This window comes from Siniperca chuatsi, linkage group LG18 (genome assembly GCF_020085105.1).
Source record: "Siniperca chuatsi isolate FFG_IHB_CAS linkage group LG18, ASM2008510v1, whole genome shotgun sequence".
Classification (NCBI taxonomy): domain Eukaryota; kingdom Metazoa; phylum Chordata; class Actinopteri; order Centrarchiformes; family Sinipercidae; genus Siniperca; species Siniperca chuatsi.
In genome coordinates, this window is record NC_058059.1 from 7,537,259 (window position 1) to 7,554,423 (window position 17,165).

The 17,165-nt window shown below is 43.1% G+C and overlaps 1 protein-coding gene across 2 annotated transcripts in view; it reads left to right on the forward strand.

The window, feature by feature from the left end:
- Window positions 1-17,165, forward strand: part of si:dkey-34e4.1 (carboxyl-terminal PDZ ligand of neuronal nitric oxide synthase protein) — a 56,901-nt gene that overhangs the window by 21,345 nt on the left and 18,391 nt on the right. For both annotated transcript variants that reach the window (XR_006375625.1, XM_044175471.1), the window contains exons 3-7: window positions 2,430-2,522; window positions 2,697-2,755; window positions 8,956-9,064; window positions 11,243-11,384; window positions 13,621-13,793. Coding sequence is in view for 1 of the 2 variants with exons in the window: in XM_044175471.1 (XP_044031406.1) it covers window positions 2,430-2,522; window positions 2,697-2,755; window positions 8,956-9,064; window positions 11,243-11,384; window positions 13,621-13,793 (576 nt within the window). In the remaining variant the exon portion in view is untranslated. The remainder of the gene's footprint in view (window positions 1-2,429; window positions 2,523-2,696; window positions 2,756-8,955; window positions 9,065-11,242; window positions 11,385-13,620; window positions 13,794-17,165) is intronic.

Consider the following 17,165-nt stretch of genomic DNA (forward strand, 5'->3'; position numbering starts at 1 on the left):
CACTTGTTCACAATGCTCAACTAATTGTTTCATCGCAGCATTGTGTAGCTGGATTAAAAGGTCACAATTTTCAGGAGGTCCTTACATAACAACAGCTGTGTCCTCACCTCCTCTCCTTCTGTCTCCTCCTATCTGCTCACCTCTCATCTTCTATTTTTCCATCTTTCTCTCCTCACTTTCCTTTACTAATTCATCTGGCTAAAGACCATTCACTTTTGCTGTAAATTAACTTTTTTTCAGAATGTGGTAAACAGCAGCCTGGACATTTATTGTTTCCTGGGAAAGTGCCAGCTCCAGTGGGACGTGTCACCTACTTTGTCCGCAGCAGCAGATTTGAGGGGGAAAAAAATGGGAAATTGTCCAAACTTTTACTGATTACCTCAATTTGTGTTCCTGGACGCAAGATGTAATTAAAAAGTGAAAATCTAGATGTTTGACTGACTATTTCATTTGAGTCTAAGGCTAAAGTTACTAGCTGGTTAACATAGTGGAGCATTTAGCGGTTAAAGAGCCAGATATGTCCCTCAGGAATTGGTAGAGACCAAAAACTGAGCTAATAGAGAGTGAATACTGGACTCATATTTGCCAGATGGCCAGAAACACGACTCCAAATGAATGATAATGTTGCTCCATAACTGCTGGATGTGTAAATAATGGATTGTTTTTGTTAAGTATATTAAAGGAATTGTTTGACATTTTGGCAAATATGCTTATTCACTTTCTCACCAAGAGTCAGATGAGAAGATTGATACTACACTTACGTCTGCATGCTAAACATGAAGCTACAGCCAGAAGACAATAAGTTTAACTTTGTATAAAGACTGGAAGCAGGAGGAAACAGCTAGCCTGGCTCTGACATATAATGTGTTTATTAGTGAGCTTTAGAGGTGCTGGCAGGCAGATTTTTTCACCTTCGGGCAGAGCCAGGCTAGCTGTTTCCACTTGTTTCCAGTCTTTATGCTAAGCTAACCGCCAGCTTCATATTTAATGGACCGATTAAAGAGTGTTATCAAGTGTTATCAATCATCAATTTCTCTGCAAGAAAACAAATTAGCTTATTTTCCAAAATGTCAAACTATTCCTTTTAATGTGTGTTAAATGGTTAAGCCAGAAAGCTGTTTTCCACTGCCATTGACTTGCACCCCACATTGTTTGTATATTTGACCTTGTATAGGCCACAGTATGAAACCAGCTTTATGGCTCAAAAGTCAAATACCTGCATTTTGTAACATGATAGATGGCTGTGGCCTGACAGTCCCACTGTAGGCCTTGACAGCTGGTAGCTAACAAGAGTTGAACCCTGCTTCATGTTTAAAAGTGACACTGATTTGAGTCGACAGGCCAGACTTGCTAAGTTCCTCAGCAGAGAGCCTGGCCAGCTGACGAGGTGGAAACATATTAGTCACTCAGTGCAGACACAGCTGTTGTGTACCACTCAGCAAACAGAATGGAGACAAAGCTATATCCGAGGCCTTTTACTTAAACTCTGAGAAGCAGACGTGGTTCAGCTGTACATTTATAACATGATACTTATCAGCCATGTGACAGGTCATCAGGAACTGTCCAGAATATTTTAGAGGATTAATGAGGTAAAACTGGCAACTTTGAATGCCATTAGCTGCATATAATAAGTCAGAATACACCTGAATTGAATATTTTGGCCTATTGGATGTCAGTGCTCATTATGCTAAAGGTGAAGTTAGGCACACTTTGTTGTTTGTGTATCTCTGTTACCCAACTTTTCAAGTGTCCTTTCTCTTTTCACTGGCATCGGAGCTACAGAGAATTCTTTTTATTTTTTAGTTGGCTTAGCTACAAATATTCAACAGGCTTTATCAGTGCTCCTATTGTGAGCTGCCAAGCTATTAAAGATGCTGATATATTAAAATGCACTGCAGATCATGTTTTAATGCTGACAGATTGTTCCCACTTATGCCCTTAATTCTGTAAGCATGCCAAAATGTGCAGCAGGACATACACTCTCACTGCAATGAAGAGGTAGAGAGTGGTGTGAGAATGAGTATCTGCAGTGTCACTGTATGTCGAAGCATATGTTTGCACTTTCAGTTGAAAAAATGTGTTAATTAATCAATTTGTCAATTAACAGAAAATTAGTATGCAACAATTTTGATCATTTCAAGTGTTTAATAATTAATTTAATATCATTTTTACAAGCCAAAATTCCTAACGTTTGCTGGTTGCAGTCTCTCCAGTTTTAAGATTTCTTGCTTTTCTTTGTCTTATATGATACTATACGCAATTTAATTGGGTTGAGAACTGTTCGGACAAAACAAGCATTTTGAATACGTCATTGTGGACTCTGGGAGCTTGTGATTTTAGATTTTGACTTATTTCATACAGGAAAGATAAGATACTTTTAACATGTAATACTACTATTCTTATGTACTTCCTTTTGTCTGTTTTCCTAGTATGAATTCAAGGCCAAGAACATCAAGAAGAAGAAGGTTAGCATTGTGGTGTCTGTGGACGGGGTCAAGGTGATGCTGAGGAAGAAACAGAAGGTAAGTCACTAGTGACAAACTCTAACAGGAGTCAGTAACAATGAACCAAAAAAAAAGACGTGTTTCATTTTTAAATGAGATTTAAAGCTGGTCAGTTTTAGCATATCAGTAATAATAAATGTATAACTTCTTTGATATGAGATGCTTAATCACAATCATCTGTCTCATACACAGAGAAAAGAATGGACATGGAATGAGAGCAAGATGATGATCATGCAAGATCCCATATACAGGTCAGTCACACCTCTCAACCTCTGACAGTTCAAAATGTTCATACTCTGTGTAAAACAAATATAAAATCTTGCTATTTTTGCTACTTGCTTTATACACTTAGGGGATTAAACAGTCTGATATTCAGTCTGTTCTTTGCACTCTGCATGTTCTCACTAGCTTTAACCTAAGTTAATTATTGTGAGTATACTGCAGATAATACATTCTGTATGTCTCTCAGTGCAAATTAGATCATTCAACTCGGCCTCTGTGGATGAAGCTGAGGCTTGCTTTATAAGCCATCCCATTTACTTTACCATGCAGGACTAATGTACTTGAATGTACTATACTGTATATGCCAAATGCAGTTAAAATCACGAGACAGCATAATGAATAATCTATAGCTTGTGCATGTAGTTTGTAGAGCATATGTTTGTGTACTTTAAAATATCCAATTTTTCCAGGGGAGGCATCCTACTCTCAGATTACATTCACACTAATCTGGTATTTAAGACCATCTGTACAATAAAGTTTTAGTTTGTTTGACAAAATATCTCAGCATTTGTGCCCAAAGAAAATGCAATTCATTAGAGCCTCAACATCCCTGTTACGAACAGACCAACCGGAGACAAGGGTAAGGATACTGAGAGTTTATTATACACACAGCAGGAATATGGTGGAGAGAAGATACTGTCCTTTTCCTTACTGATGGTAGTGGTGTGTGGCCACAGGGGCGCCACACACCGAAGACGGGGAACACACAGGAGCTCCGGACACAGGAGACAGACGGGAGCCAGGATCAGGAGCGGCCCACTCTGGTGAGACGAGACAGACTAGAGCCAGGAGTTTGAGTGGCACGATGTGGATACCGCAGATTGATCGAAGCTGGGGTTCGGAGTTCTTGGGGGTAAATTCCAATAATCGTTGTGGTGAGTCCGTGATGCATATACTTGTGTAGACCGCTAAGATCTGTTCTTAGTATAAACGAGACCGGACACTAACTGAGCTGAAGAGCTGGGTTTTATGGGGAGTAGAGTGACTGATTAAGTGCAGGTGTGTAATGGTTGACAGGTGTTGGGAATTAGTACTCCGGTGAGGGAGTGCGGTGTGGCTGTGATGAGGTGGAGCCTGGCGTGTCTGTAACAGTACCCCCTCACGGTCCGCTCCTGAGGACCGGGAACCCCGACGTCGCGGCGGCCGTCCTCTTCCTCGGGGCTGGGCGATCCGGATGATCTGCGTGGAAATTCCGTCAGAAGAGAAAGGGTCGAGAATGTCATGTCGGGGAACCCATGACCTCTCCTCTGGACCGTACCCCTCCCAATCCACCAGATATTCCAGAAGGCCACCACGGCGTCGGGAGTCCAAGACCTCGCGGACCTGGTAAGCAGTACCATCCTCTAAGAGATGCGGTAAGGGGGCATCTGTCGTTTCGCCAGGCTCTGTGGAGACAGGAACAGAAGGATAAAATGGTTTCAGTAATGAGACATGGAAAGTAGGATGGATTTTGTACTGGGCTGGTAACTGGAGTTTATATGTGACAGGGTTGATCTGTTCGATTATGGTAAAGGGGCCAATGAATCTGGGACTTAGCTTTCTGCAGGGCAGGCGCATCCTGATGTCGCGAGTGGATAACCAGACCTTCTGGCCGGGTAGGTATCTTGGAGTGGTGGATCTCCTAAGATCGGCCGTCAGCCTGCGCCTGCAGAGTGCTCTCCGTAGTTGATGATGAGCTGCGTCCCAGACCCTCTCGCTCTCTCGGAACCAGTGATCCACAGCTGGAACTTCTGAGGGTTCCCAGACCATGGGAAGAGAGGGGCTGGTAACCGAGCACGCACTGGAAGGGAGTGAGTCCAGTGGATGGTTGACGTAGGGAGTTCTGGGCGTGCTCGGCCCAGCCCAGGTACTGGTTCCAAGAGTCCTGGTGGTCATGGCAGAAGGTACGTAAGAAACGCCCAATGTCCTGAATCTTCCTCTCCGTCTGACCGTTGCTCTGAGGATGGTAGCCAGAGGAGAGGCTGACGGTCACACCCAGGAGGGAAAAGAAGGCTTTCCAGAACCGGGAGATGAATTGTGGCCCTCGATCAGAAACTATATCCTCCGGTAACCCGTAGTACCGAAAGACATGGTTAAAGATGCATTCGGCAGTCTCCATAGCCGTGGGCAGTCCTCGAAGTGGGATGAGGCGGCAGGACTTCGAGAACCGGTCCACGACTACAAGGACACAGGTGTGATTGTCTGAAGGAGGGAGATCTGTGATGAAGTCCACCCCCAGGTGTGACCAGGGTCTGTTGGGCGTCGCCAGGGGACAGAGTTTGCCTGCGGGAAAGATGACGTGGAGATTTAGATATGGCACATTCTGTACAACCCTGGACGTACCTTCTCACATCCCTCGCCATGCTTGGCCACCAGAAGCGTTCCCGTAGCAGCGAGAGGGTTCCATTGGCCCCTGGGTGACCAGTGCCCAACGAGGTATGAGAAGTATGGATGAGTTGATTACGCTGGAGTCTCGGACGTACTGTAGACCGGGGACAGCCCGGCGGAGTACTGGTGGAGACATTGGAGGAGGGAACTGAGTTCTCGGACCATAGTATGGGATTGACGAACACGTGCTGAGGTATAATGGGTTCAGGGTCATCTGTAGTGATCTCGGGAGCGTGTGGCCGGGACAAAGCATCTGCCTTGATGTTCTTTGAACCGGGACGGTAAGAGATCTGGAAATGGAATCTGGTAAAAAACAAAGCCCAACGTGCCTGGCGGGGGTTAAGACGTTTGGCCTGTTTAATATACTCCAGATTTTTATGATCAGTTAGAACCGTAAAGGGGTGCTGGGCGCCCTCCAACCAATGCCTCCATTCCTCTAAGGCCAACTTCACGGCCAGCAGTTCTCGGTCACCGATGTCGTAGTTCATCTCCGCCGGGCTGAGTTTCCGGGAAAAGAAAGCACACGGGTGGAGTTTAGCTGGATTACCATGAGGTTGGGATAGCACCGCTCCTACCTCAGTCGTAGAGGCGTCTACTTCGACTGTAAATGGTTTTTCTGGATCTGGATGAGTAAGGAGCGGTGCGCTGGAGAAGGTCCTCTTGAGGAGGTCAAAAGCTTCTTGAGCAGCTGGTGGCCAGGACAGAGACTTGGGCTTATTATGTAGGAGGTTGGTTAAGGGATGGACGATCCTGCTGTAATTGCGGATGAAGCGACGGTAAAAGTTTGCGAACCCCAGAAATCGTTGCAGTTCCTTTACCGTAGTTGGTGTGGGCCAATTCCGGATGGAATCCACCTTCCCCTCGTCCATCTGGATGCCACTACCACTGATGACATAACCAAGGAACTGCACAGTAGTCTGATGGAATTCGCACTTCTCAGCTTTGAGAAAGAGGTGATGACTTCTCAGGCGTTCTAGGACCTCCGCAACATGTAGGAGATGATCCTCTGGGCTCCGGGAGTAGATCAGTATGTCGTCTATGTACACGATTACGAATTTGTGAAGGAACTCCCGGAGTACCTCATGAATGAAGTCCTGGAAGACGGAGGGGGCGTTGGCCAGACCGTAGGGCATTACCAGGTACTCATAATGGCCCGTAGGTGTCACGAATGCCGTCTTCCATTCGTCCCCCTCACGTATTCGGATCAGGTTGTAGGCGCTGCGGAGGTCCAACTTGGTGTAGATAGTGGCACCGCGTAGTTGTTCCAGCGCAGCAGGGACAAGGGAAGTGGATACCGGAACTTGACTGTGATCTTGTTGAGGGCTCGATAATCCACACAGGGCCGCAAGCCTCCATCCTTTTTGGCCACGAAGAAGAAGCTTGAGGCTGCTGGAGAAGTGGGCGGTCTGATGTAACCCTGAGCGAGGGCTTCCTCGATGTACTCCCCATGGCTTTTGTTCCGGAATGGACAACGGATAGATCTTTCCATGGGGCACTGGTTCACCCGGGATGAGGTCTATTGCGCAGTCCCATGGCCGGTGCGGTGGTAACTGAGAGGCTCTCTTAGGGCAGAAGACATCCTTATAGGCGGAATAGCATGGCGGAATCTCCACTGACTGCTTCTCTCTGGGACTTTCGACGGATGTGGTGCACAAGTGGAGACTCTGAAGGCGGGCTGTCGATGGTTTGGGTCGGCGAGGGAAGCAGCCAGGGAAACAGGACAGACCCCATTTCAGGACTTCTCCTGTAGCCCAAGAAACGATGGGGTCATGGTGTTCCAACCATGGGCGCCCTAAGATTACCTCTACAGTTGAACCCTCCAGAACCATTAAACGCTGTTGTTCCTCATGCAGCAGGCCTACCCGGATGGTGACAGGATAGGTAGCCCTCTGTATGCCACGGCGACTGATGGATTTTCCAGTTATGGCTCGGACTTGGTAACTGGTGGGAGTGACGGACGTCTTGATGCCAAGCTGACGGCAGAGGGAACCGGAGATGAAATTGCCGGCTGACCCGGAATCAATGAGGGCTTGTACTGGAACGGACACATTATGGGTCACCAGAGTTATTTCAGTAGACAGGGGTTTACTGCAAGGGAGACTAGGAAGAATTACACTCACCATGGGACGTGGTGGTCTCACTGGACAGGTGGCCCTATTATGTCCAGAAGCTCCACAGTACAGGCACAGTCCTCGGGTCAGCCGTCTCTGCCGCTCCGTCGGGGTTAGATGATAGGAGTCCAACTGCATGGGTTCGGATTCAGGTTCTGGAGGGCGGAGTTTCTCTGGCTGACGGAGGTTGCGTGTGAGTGATGGCTGGTCCTGGTGTTCTGGGTAACACGTCTGCATACGAGTAGCCACCCGAATGGCTAACTGGATAAACCGTTCGAGGCCGATGGTGTCCTCGTATGCAGCGAGATGCAATCTGACCCGGGGTTCCAATCCCTGACGGAAGGTGGTAATAAGGGACTGCTCGTTCCATCCACTAGCTGCCGCGAGGGTTCGGAATTCCAGGGCGTAGTCCTGGATCGACCGCTGACCTTGTTTCAATTGATATAATTTCTCTCCGGCCGAGGAGTCTCCAGCTGGTCTTCCGAACACCTCGCGGAAGTGCTCCAGGAAACTCGTCAGGGATTGAGTGACTGAACCGTTCTGAGACCAGATAGATTCGGCCCACTGCAACGCTCTCCCTGTAGCTGAGAGATGATGAAAGCCACTTTTGAGCGTTCAGTGGGGTACAGGGAGGATTGCATCTCCAGGACCAGGAACATTGTAGAATGAATCCGTTGCAATCCTCCGCCAGGCCAGAGAATGGCGCTGGTTTGGCCATGGGACTGGGACATGGCGGAACTGCTGGAGTGACCGAGCGGAAGCGGAAGCATCGGAGGTGGAGGTAGATGGCGATGAAGCGATGAGACCCGGCGTAGAATCTCCAGTAACTCCTGTACTGGATCGGTGGTACTCATGCTGAGTATAGTTGTCTTTTGTGGTCCGGTCTTCTGTTACGAACAGACCAACCGGAGACAAGGGTAAGGATACTGAGAGTTTATTATACACACAGCAGGAATATGGTGGAGAGAAGATACTGTCCTTTTCCTTACTGATGGTAGTGGTGTGTGGCCACAGGGCGCCACACACCGAAGACGGGGAACACACAGGAGCTCCGGACACAGGAGACAGACGGGAGCCAGGATCAGGAGCGGCCCACTCTGGTGAGACGAGACAGACTAGAGCCAGGAGTTTGAGTGGCACGATGTGGATACCGCAGATTGATCGAAGCTGGGGTTCGGAGTTCTTGGGGGGTAAATTCCAATAATCGTTGTGGTGAGTCCGTGATGCATATACTTGTAGACCGCTAAGATCTGTTCTTAGTATAAACGAGACCGGACACTAACTGAGCTGAAGAGCTGGGTTTTATGGGGAGTAGAGTGACTGATTAAGTGCAGGTGTGTAATGGTTGACAGGTGTTGGGAATTAGTACTCCGGTGAGGGAGTGCGGTGTGGCTGTGATGAGGTGGAGCCTGGCGTGTCTGTAACAATCCCAGCACCTTCCCTGTTTACATGGTGATGGAGCCTGTCAACCAATCATCAACGTTTATATAAAGTGTTATACTATAAATATTCGCCTTTCATTTGACTTATATCTGCATTAGGTCCGCTCTTTCTCCCTGATTTCTATATTGGGTTTTAATGTAATTTGCCATTAGGAGGACAGTAACGGTGAAAAAAGGGGTGAATCATGTTAAAAAAAAAGAACTTCTTTCACATTTTGAGGTTTGTGTAACTTTTGTGCTGGTTTCCAGGATTTTCTACGTGTCTCACGACTCTCAGGACTTAAAGATCTTCAGCTACATTGCAAGAGATGGTTCCAGTAATTCCTTCAGATGTAATGTCTTCAAGTCAAAGAAGAAGGTACAACAAAAGTCCACCCATACACCTCCTGACTGTACACATGCACGGCTGATCTACATTATGATAATTAAAGCAACAGTTCGACATTTTGGAAAATACGCTTATTCATTTTCTTACTGAGGGTTAGATGGGAAGATTGATACCACTCTTATGTCTGTACGTTAAATATGAAGCTACATTCAACAGATGGTTAGCTTAGCTTATCATAAAGACTGGAAACATACTGTGGCCTATACATGGTCAAATAAAAATATGCAAGGAAAGTATGGTGCAAGTCAGAGTTAAAAGGTTAAACAAATCCTCCTACCAGCATCTCTAAAGCTCACAAATTAACACATTATATGTCAGAGCCAGGCTAGCTGTTTCCTCCTGCTTCTAGTGTTTATGCTAAGCTAAGCTAACCATCTCCTGACTGTAGCTTCATATTTAACGGACTTACATGAGAGTGGTATCGGTCTTCTCATCTCACTCTCGGCTAAAAAAAAAAAAAGAATAAGCATGTTTCCCAAAATGTCGAACTATTCCATTAACATCTAACCAATGATACAGAAGTGTTAAACATTAGATAACACTTTTCTGGGGAATAGGCTTCATGTACAACTACAGTGCTGCTCTTATGTTTCATCACCCTTGAGATTTCCCGTTTAAATAACTAAAAATGAAACCATCAGTCAGCAATCATACAGGGAGAAACCCATCATAGAGGAAGATGAGATAACAATTTAACTACAGCTACAGCAGCATCAGTAGGCCTTAATCTAATGCAGCCATTAGATTACTTAGATTTAAGGGTGCGCTGATTGATTGGCCACCGATCATTATTGGCCGATATTCGTTATAAATAGTTTGATCCGTGTCTCTATAAGTCTGATCAGAAGAGCCGATCAGATGACGCAATGCCCGCCAAGGTATATTAATGGCCGGTGAACCATTTTAGCGTTTTAGCTTTAGCGTGTACAAGAGAGAGACGTTAACTGATATTACGTTAGAAGACGCACACGTTGGATATTTTCTAAGCATGGACCAAGTAAAGCAACAGTGAACACACCGGTTGGTGCGGATGTCATTTGTTACCACATTGGTTTAAATCGTTTCGATAGGCTACGTCATTAACAACAAGCCTGTTGTTGTGCATACGGAATTGCAGGTGAAAAACTGACGGGAGTTTTTTGGGCGACTTTATAAAACATAGTGCTGACAAAGAAAGTCAGACACATAAAAAGACTGCCAATAAAAAGACAGTTGTCAACTTTAATACTTAATATACAATATTGTTAAGAATAGTTAAATAAATAAATAGATAAATAAATACACAATAAATAGAAGGCTTCAAATAGACCCCGTGATTGGAGATCCAGAGATCGGTGATCGGCCCCAAAAATCCTGTTTGGAGCACCCTTACTTATATTAGATTGCTTTTTCTTAACTGGAAAAACCTGTGCACTTTTTCCTCTTACCACCCAATTTGATTTTGATGTAAATCCCCCAGCTAAATACAGCAAGTGGTAAGTTCACTGTGGGACATAACGCATGCAGACTTAAATGTGATTTGTTTCAGTTTTCTGTGCCCAGCTACCTGTGACTGACTGTTGTTTGTTCAACTTTTATCTTTTATTTAAGAATTCATTTCCTTATTATATCAGCTCAGTTAATCAATTTTGGTTTTAAATTGTATCTTAAATTCAATTTCCGGTGGCTTAGCACTACATAGCCTGCAGTGAATACAGAATAGATGCACTCAAGGACAAGGCTACAACTGCATATTTCAGACAAGCATCTCTTTACCGTTGCTCAGTCTAAGCTGTTTTCATGCGTTTTGCTGCAGGTGTTGCAAGTTACTGCAGTCTTGGCTTAGAGGTCTGCTATTATCAGTCAACTGTAATGAGAATTGTTCCACAGAAGTGATATTATTAGTCTCTGAATTCAACTGCGTGCTTAGAGTGTGCATGTTTTCAGTCCATCCAAAGACTGCAGCAGGTGATTTCACTGGTTAACTCATCTTAAAGCAGACAGGGGGAACTGACCTGTGAAATTACTTTCTGTGTTGTTTAGTGGAGTGAAAAGCCTTATACACTCTGCTTATTGTTTATTTCCTCTGCTCTAAACATTGACCTTTTATCTAAAATTCTCCTCTCTGTCTATCTGTCTTTCTCTCTCCCTCTTCTCTTTCCCTGTCAGACGCAGGCCATGCGTATTGTGCGGACAGTAGGTCAGGCCTTTGAAGTGTGCCATAAGCTCAGTCTGCAGCATGCTGAGCAGGATGCAGACGGACAGGCGGATGGAGAGAGTGACAAGTCCACAGAGGAGCCCAGCAGTCATGGTGAGGACTACCTGAAAGGGTTTACTGTTATCTGCTTTGCACAGTATTGCCTTTGCAGAGTACATTCAAATACACAAATACACATTTTGGGTTATTATATTCTGGCTGATTTTTGTGATTACAAAGAAATATTTAAAATATAGTAAAATGTAAATGATTATTACAATATATTAAAAGAAGGCCTTCAAAGTTAGAAATAAAATCCTGAAAACTTTGTTAACAGTGACCTGATTCTTTGCCTTTGTTTGCATATATCTTTGTGAGCCAGAATCTGTTTGTACAGTTTAGTTTCTGTTTAGCAATGTGTAAACACCTGCTGCGTGTCTGAGCCTTCCAGCTGTTAGAGAGCAGAACAACTCTTTGTGGGCCAAACAGAAGGAACACAGCACAAAGATGCAAGCATTAAACTACTTTTTTAGTGAAATGATGTGCTGCATATACCAAGCTATGTTATTAGATAATTAATTGAGAAGTTTTTTTCACCCCCATTACAGTAAGTCAAATGCAAAATGCTGAAGCATTTTAGGTTTTTACTGTTCAGTTTATTAAATCTGAATCTAGTTTTGAATCTCTTATTTAATCCACATGTCTTCAACTTTAAACATATAAACAACATTTATACCAGAAGTAAAAAATAACAAATGAAAGATCAAAATTTGAAGTCTACTTACCTGAATGTTGTAATGTCCAAATGTGGTAGTATGCACTGCCAAATGCACCTTGCCTCCTTGCAATGGCTGTAAATAGATCTGATATCAGAAATAAGAAGAGTTGATTCACTGCACACTTCACTGGTGTTAAAGTGACTAAAGTCATCAGATTTATGACTTCAGTCTGAGTTAAAGTCATGTGATTCGAATGTTTAAAAATGTGAACCAACCAAATAATTGTGGAAACAAAAGCATACAAACATACAGAAAGCTTTGTGGTTACTGGGGTGCGTTTCACCAATGCCCTCTTCACTTTCTAGATGTTTTATAAAGTGAATGAGTACGATTATGGTTTCTTACAAAGAAATAATGCTCAAGATTCTTCACAGAGAAGCATGCTGTTATATTAAAACACACATTTTACCTTAAACATCTGGTTTGAACAATGGTATTGTGGAAAACATGGTGTTTATGAGCTTATATTGGTCATTTTGGTCACATGAGGACCATCTCTCTCCTGGTTAAAGCTTGACTTGTCCATTTAGTTTGATTACATGCCTCTTTATGGCCTAAACTGAACCATCAACCCTCACTGGCTCATTAATCCAGCACAGCAGTCAAACAGTAACCACACAAATGTCCGGTTACACTGGAATGTAAACAGATTTAAGGGACATGAAGCTAATCCAGATTTGAGTGTTCTCTGAGGCCTCATGCTGCCTGCATTCATTTCATGTGAGATGGAGGGTAAAGATTAAAGATGGGAAAGTTTCCCGTGATTACAACTGTCATGCCATTGAACAACACAAGAGGGTGATTGCCAGTGTTACCAGTAATGAGTGTAATTTGCACAGTGAATGAATAGTTGTCTAGCACTAAGCTACAGTTGTGTGACACTCAGAGTTGATCATGTGGGGGTAAAATACTGTGTATGTGCTCAAAATGGAATTAATTTAGGGTTTAGTTATCTAAATGCAGGCAACCATGATTGTTTGCTTTTTATAGATTCTTATGCATTATTTTACAGTGAAGATGGCTATATCAGAGCTTTCAGAAGGATATCAAATTACACAAATCTACTGTATAAGATGCATTTATATTTAAAGGAATAGTTGGACATTTTGGGAAAGATTTAGAAGAGAAGATTGATACCACCCAAAGCCAGTGTTATATATAAGGCTACGGCCAGCTGCCAGCTAACTTAGCTTAGCACAAATACTGGAATTGGGCGAATGAGGATATTTCCCTTTTTTTTTGCATTAAGTAACTCACATGGCTGGCCCCTGGCTCTGGAAGTATTTTTCCCTTCTCTAAATTCAAGTTTCAAATGTATTTAATAATAACCGCGATGTTAATCAACTCATAAAACCAGGAGTCTCACAGATATGCTATGTATAATGTAAACGTAATGTATGTATTTTGAATAACACTAAACATTAAAGTGCCCATGAGAGCATATTCTGAACACTTCTACACAGGAACAAAATGCTGAACAATAGTTGCGAAATTAATCCAAAAGTGAACAAACGTAAACCCCAGAGGTGATGGAAATGTTTTTCTTATTGTCTTTGTGTATTCCATTACAGATCGTAAACTAACAGGGGCAGAGCGAGGGGAGGAAGAGGAGGACAGCAAACATGGAGGAAGGCGAGGAGGAGAGGGTCCTTCAGCTGGCACTTCACTGTGTGAAAAGGCAGTCAATGAAATTCTGCAGAGTCTGGCTGAACTGAACGTGGTCAAACCTGGACAGACCATCATAGTAAGATACTGCAGGATGCACACACACCCAGATTGTAATGAGTATGCTGTATTGTGCTTGATATATTATAGTTGTCTACAGTACAGTAAAAAGGCAAACTGTCGTACTTTTTTATATTTAAGGTATGCTTATTTTTTCAAAAGAGGATAAAACTATTTTTTGACATATTTATGGAAACAGCATCTAAGATTCAAGCCTTTGTATTTGCATTTCCCATGGCAGTGGCTGACTGACATCTGAAGGCTAGCATTGGCTATACTTATCAACCTGTAACCCCACTTTTGTACTTTACAGTTATTTTAGCTTTATGCTTTATATCCACTTTTGTACTTAATTTTTCTTAGTTGTATTATAGTGTATTATATTTTGATATGCACATCTGTTATTTCTTACTAGAAATAATTGTCTCCTTGCGGACTTATTTTATTATTATTTCTATTTCTATTTTATTAGTCCTTCTATTCCTGTGTGCATTGACATGATAGTGAGCAGCTGTAATGAAAGAGTTTACCCTCAGGGATCAATAAAGTATTTCTGATTCTGATTGCTAGGAGATAAGTGCAGGTACTGCTGTGAGGCCCTTAACCCTGTACCCTACAAACATTGATACAAGACGTTTTTTCCCCTTTTTCGACAAGCCACATAGCGTTGGTTATGTACCGTTAACATTAAAGCAATTTGGGAGGACCCATCGTGCTGCTGAGTTTGTATTCTACTTGGAACGTAGAAGCTAGCAAGCTAGGCTAACTAGGTACCATTCGGACAGTGGAAGCTAGTTAGCCTAGCTTGCTAAAATTAGCACTGATTTCCACTAGACATTGCTTTTTGTTCATGATATTTCAGCCCCTGCTGAGTCATCGGCAGCTTTCACACACTCAGTGCTGTGTTTGTCGTGCATTATAGAAAGATAATGAGGCTAGTGTTAGCCGTCTCTTATTCATGGGTGCAATTGTGATGACAGCAAATAGCCAGACTGTTAAAACTCACAGTAACGAGTGGTTCTGTAACCACAGTGCTCCGTACTCGGTGATCAAATCACGACACAGGACTAAGCATCCGCTAACAACGTTGGTACCTCAACTGTTTAACTGCCTGTGTGACTGTTGGCACTCTGGCCAACAGTTTTCAATGGAAGGTAGCTAAAACTTTTAAAAAATCATAATGAAAAAATGAAAGTCAAACTAAACTTAAATGACTAACTTCTGACTAGTTTCATCATCAGCTATTATTATTCAAGGCTCCATCATCTCATCTCAGTACATTTAAATCTGCATATAATTTCAGAAGGACCCAGACACTGGAATAAACTGTTGTAAACTGTGTATTTTGTTAAATAGTCAGATTTAATCATTTAGAGCCAACACAAAGGAGTTCCCAGACAAACAATGGGGACTCGTGATTGCTCATTAGGAACACACATTCACAGGTCATTCACATTTCTGTCTGGCTGGTGATTGGTTGACTGAACATGCTGCTGCTCTGTCCCACTCACTGAAAACAGTTCATAAAGAGAGCCACCGCCAGTGTGAGCAAGGGTGAGTGCACATTTACTGAGAAATATTAGGGGCTGTCTTTAAGGGAGAGGAGGTAAGGTCTGCCAAAAAAGTTGCAAGATTTGTTGCTAGGGACATTTTTGGAAAAAAGGGGTCGTAAAAGTTGCTCAGTCTAGAGGTAGAAGTTGCCAAGTTGGCAACACTAACCGTTGGAATTGTTGTAATATTTCAAAAAATTTTAGTACCTGCCCCCACACAGATATTGCACCAGTCCAATTACTAACACCGACATTGTCAGTCAACACCAGAAGATTCACAGCCCCTGGAGACCGTTAATGTAGGGGGCACTATCATTTTGACTAAGTACACAAACAAACACCAAGGATATATATACTGATTTTCTAGAAAAACAGGAAGGACTTAGCCTCTGCTTTGATTCATTGCTTTGGCTTTAGTGGTGTTTTGATGCTATTATCTAGGCATAGTGCTGCCAAATGGCTCATTGAACTAAGGAAGTACAGTATAGTGCTTTGTCATCTACTGCAGTACCTGACCAGATCATTGAGTGCAGCTCTCCATGACTTACCACCGCTCTAAGTTGGCAGCAGATACTGTCGTTATGAAAAAACCTGGTCACTCTTGCATGAGGTAAAAAGACTACATTTGTGTTTCTCTGTGATTTAGCAGACTTTAAAATCCTTGTGAATTTAGGAACTGACGATTATCTTTCATGAATATGTTGACACTGACCGGATGAAAAGATGCAAACAAGCAGGCTTTGGTGTGTCATGATGTGTTCCTTTGGATTTGTGAGTGTGGTAGACATAGCTGTTATCATGCTGCTAAAAGAGAGAGTGGGATTGGAGTGGGGTACCTGAATATTCCTGCTGGCTGTGAAAGGGGGACACCTAATCCCAAAACCCCAGTCTGTTCCCTTTGATTTCTGAGAAACGCCACGATAATCCCGTTGAGGGGTTCGCGAACATCTGCTTTATGGAGATAAGCAAGGAGCAAGGGAAGGGAAAAGAGAGAGAAGGAAAGAAAGAGATGGAGGAAGGACTAATGGGAGATCAGGATAACGGAAAGGAAGACTGGTCAAAAGTTATAGACTACACAAGATGTTGGTTGTATTGGTGGTTGCAAACATGAAACACAGTGGTGGACAAAATAATAGGAACACCAAGACCATCTGAGGTGTTCAATCAACTTGTTTCTGAGGCCATAGTTTTTAGGGCTGCTACTAATGATTATTTTCAGTATCCATCAGCTACATGAGCACAACATTTTCTGCCAAAGTTAGAAGAGTTTCGGTTGTTTCACGTTTTGTTTTTGTGATTGTGTTTTCTCACTGGTTTGAAGTGGTCGGGGCTCAGTTTGAAAAAGGTGATGTCACGTGATTACATGCACCAATCACACTTGAGCAACATTTGGGTCTGATGGCAGTTGTGGGATTGTTTGCTCATGTTGTCAGGCCACTGTCAATCAAATCTGATCAAACCACACCCACACAGTACCGATAAAGCATATTAGCTGAGTTTTTGTGTAAAAAGCTAATAGATTATAACCAAGAAGGCTTTTTTTAACTTTAACTTTGATTTTTGCTTATTTAGTCACAAATAATTAAAGTTATAGAGCAATACTTACAATTTTAAACCAAGTTTTCAGGGGCTTTAATCTGCTCATTAGTTTGTTTAATTGTTTTGTTTATAAAATGGCAGAAAATAGTAAATGAAAAAGCCCATTACCGTTTCCCAGAGCCTAAGGTGACAGGTGTTTGTTTTTGTCTGACCAAAAGTCTAAAAAAAATTTGTTGTCAAATAATTATCTGGCAATTGACTAATCGATTAATCCGGGGGGGGGGGGGGATCAGCACCAGTAG